This window comes from Pyxicephalus adspersus, chromosome 1 (assembly GCF_032062135.1).
Source record: "Pyxicephalus adspersus chromosome 1, UCB_Pads_2.0, whole genome shotgun sequence".
Taxonomy (NCBI): domain Eukaryota; kingdom Metazoa; phylum Chordata; class Amphibia; order Anura; family Pyxicephalidae; genus Pyxicephalus; species Pyxicephalus adspersus.
This window is the reverse complement of record NC_092858.1, coordinates 175,809,267-175,810,780: the sequence shown is the minus strand read 5'-3', so window position 1 is coordinate 175,810,780 and position 1,514 is coordinate 175,809,267. Positions and strand designations below refer to the sequence as shown.

Below are 1,514 nucleotides of genomic sequence, written 5' to 3'. Positions count from 1 at the left end.
TGTACCAAACTGTGACCTCAGGGCTGGAAGAGCACAATTGTGTGCAATGTCTTGGTATGATGGAATATTACCAGGACCCTTCACTCAAGCTGCAGCTTTTCCACCTTTGTGTATTGGGGACACAGAGCTACTTCTGTTCTGACAACGACATGCAAGACGGCAGTTGCTCCAGCTCCGTCCCTTGTGAGGACCTTCAAGGTCATTCCTGTTCAGTGCTTGCTCCCTGAGGGCTGCTGATTAGAAATTACCACAATGCAGGGGTGACAACACAGTGGTGATAGTGAAATAACATCAGCAGTAAGGTACTGAAATCATAAATGGCAATTTCCATTATCAGCAAAATACAAATCCTCCCCTACTACCACCCCCCAAAACTATTGCTGGGAATTAAAAAAAGGAAACCCTCAATGCCCTTCTTACGCTCCGAAAGCTACAGTCATGTGACACGCAAGTCTGAGTTTTCCTTTTCTTCCATCTGTTCAGGAAAGATTTATTTGGGGGGTGTTCACATCACTGCTTGTGTGACATGGACACTTTCTATTGGTTATCCAGCAGTGGGGTCCTCTGGAGATCCAGGAGAAGAGTTGGCAGCCATGATGTCAGCAGTGAGAGGACGTCGGCCATTGCACTCAGATTTGCAGAGCTGGATGAGCGGTTCCCTGCACCTTGAAATGGCACTGGACACAGATTCAGGTAGGTGAATCTTTATTCCCAAGGCAAGAAAGGTTAGAAAGAGTGCAGAATATATTTTGGGGGCTGCCGATCCAGAATGGTTGAGGACATTTTATAAAACTTTAGATAACCACCAATTTTACTCGCTGTCAGTTTCTGTGTGTTTAGAACATGAATGCATCAGGCAAAAAAAACCACCGCAGTTACCCCTGGCAACCAGATTCTGTGCCGTATCTGAAGTGATCGTTCTGGGCAGCTGCTATCTTTACCACACATTGTAAATCAGCGATTTGTGCTCCTGTCATACGTCTGTGACACAGAATTCTCCCAACATTCCCGCCAGTCTTCCTACCTGTGGGCCGTGGTTGCATGCGGTGTCCGTGTGATTTAGGTACAGAAGGAAAAGCAGCTTCCAGGCGTCTCTGGATGTTCACAGTGGCAGTTTTGACGATGTCAGCGGCCGATCCCTGAACTGTGGTGTTCACCGCCTGCCGCTCCGCCTGACAGAAGGAATAAATGTAAAATTCACATTACAATTCCAATAAAACTCTATTCACATCAAACCAGCTAATCCGGCCACCGAGGATAGAAAGGGGATCAATGTGCATACAAATTTATGATAATAATATTACAATCCCATAATGTAACCTAATCACCCCATTTTCTTATTTATTGCAATAAATGAATTGATAAATGCTATCGTAATCCTATCCCCTGCAACATGCAGGCTGCACAGTGTACAAGGAAATAATGGGCAGCTCGCAATGCATGATGGGGGATATACTGTAACTTACAGAAATATGTCCGAATAGGGGTCTAGTAGATATCATGAATATAAAAAA

At 44.8% G+C, this 1,514-nt stretch overlaps 1 protein-coding gene across 1 annotated transcript in view; it reads right to left on the bottom strand.

Moving 5' to 3' along the window:
- The window catches only part of POLQ (DNA polymerase theta), a 44,739-nt gene that overhangs the window by 2,640 nt on the left and 40,585 nt on the right, over nt 1-1,514 (bottom strand). Inside the window, exon 28 of the mRNA XM_072398454.1 lies at nt 1,025-1,172. Coding sequence (XP_072254555.1) covers nt 1,025-1,172 — 148 coding nt within the window. The remainder of the gene's footprint in view (nt 1-1,024; nt 1,173-1,514) is intronic.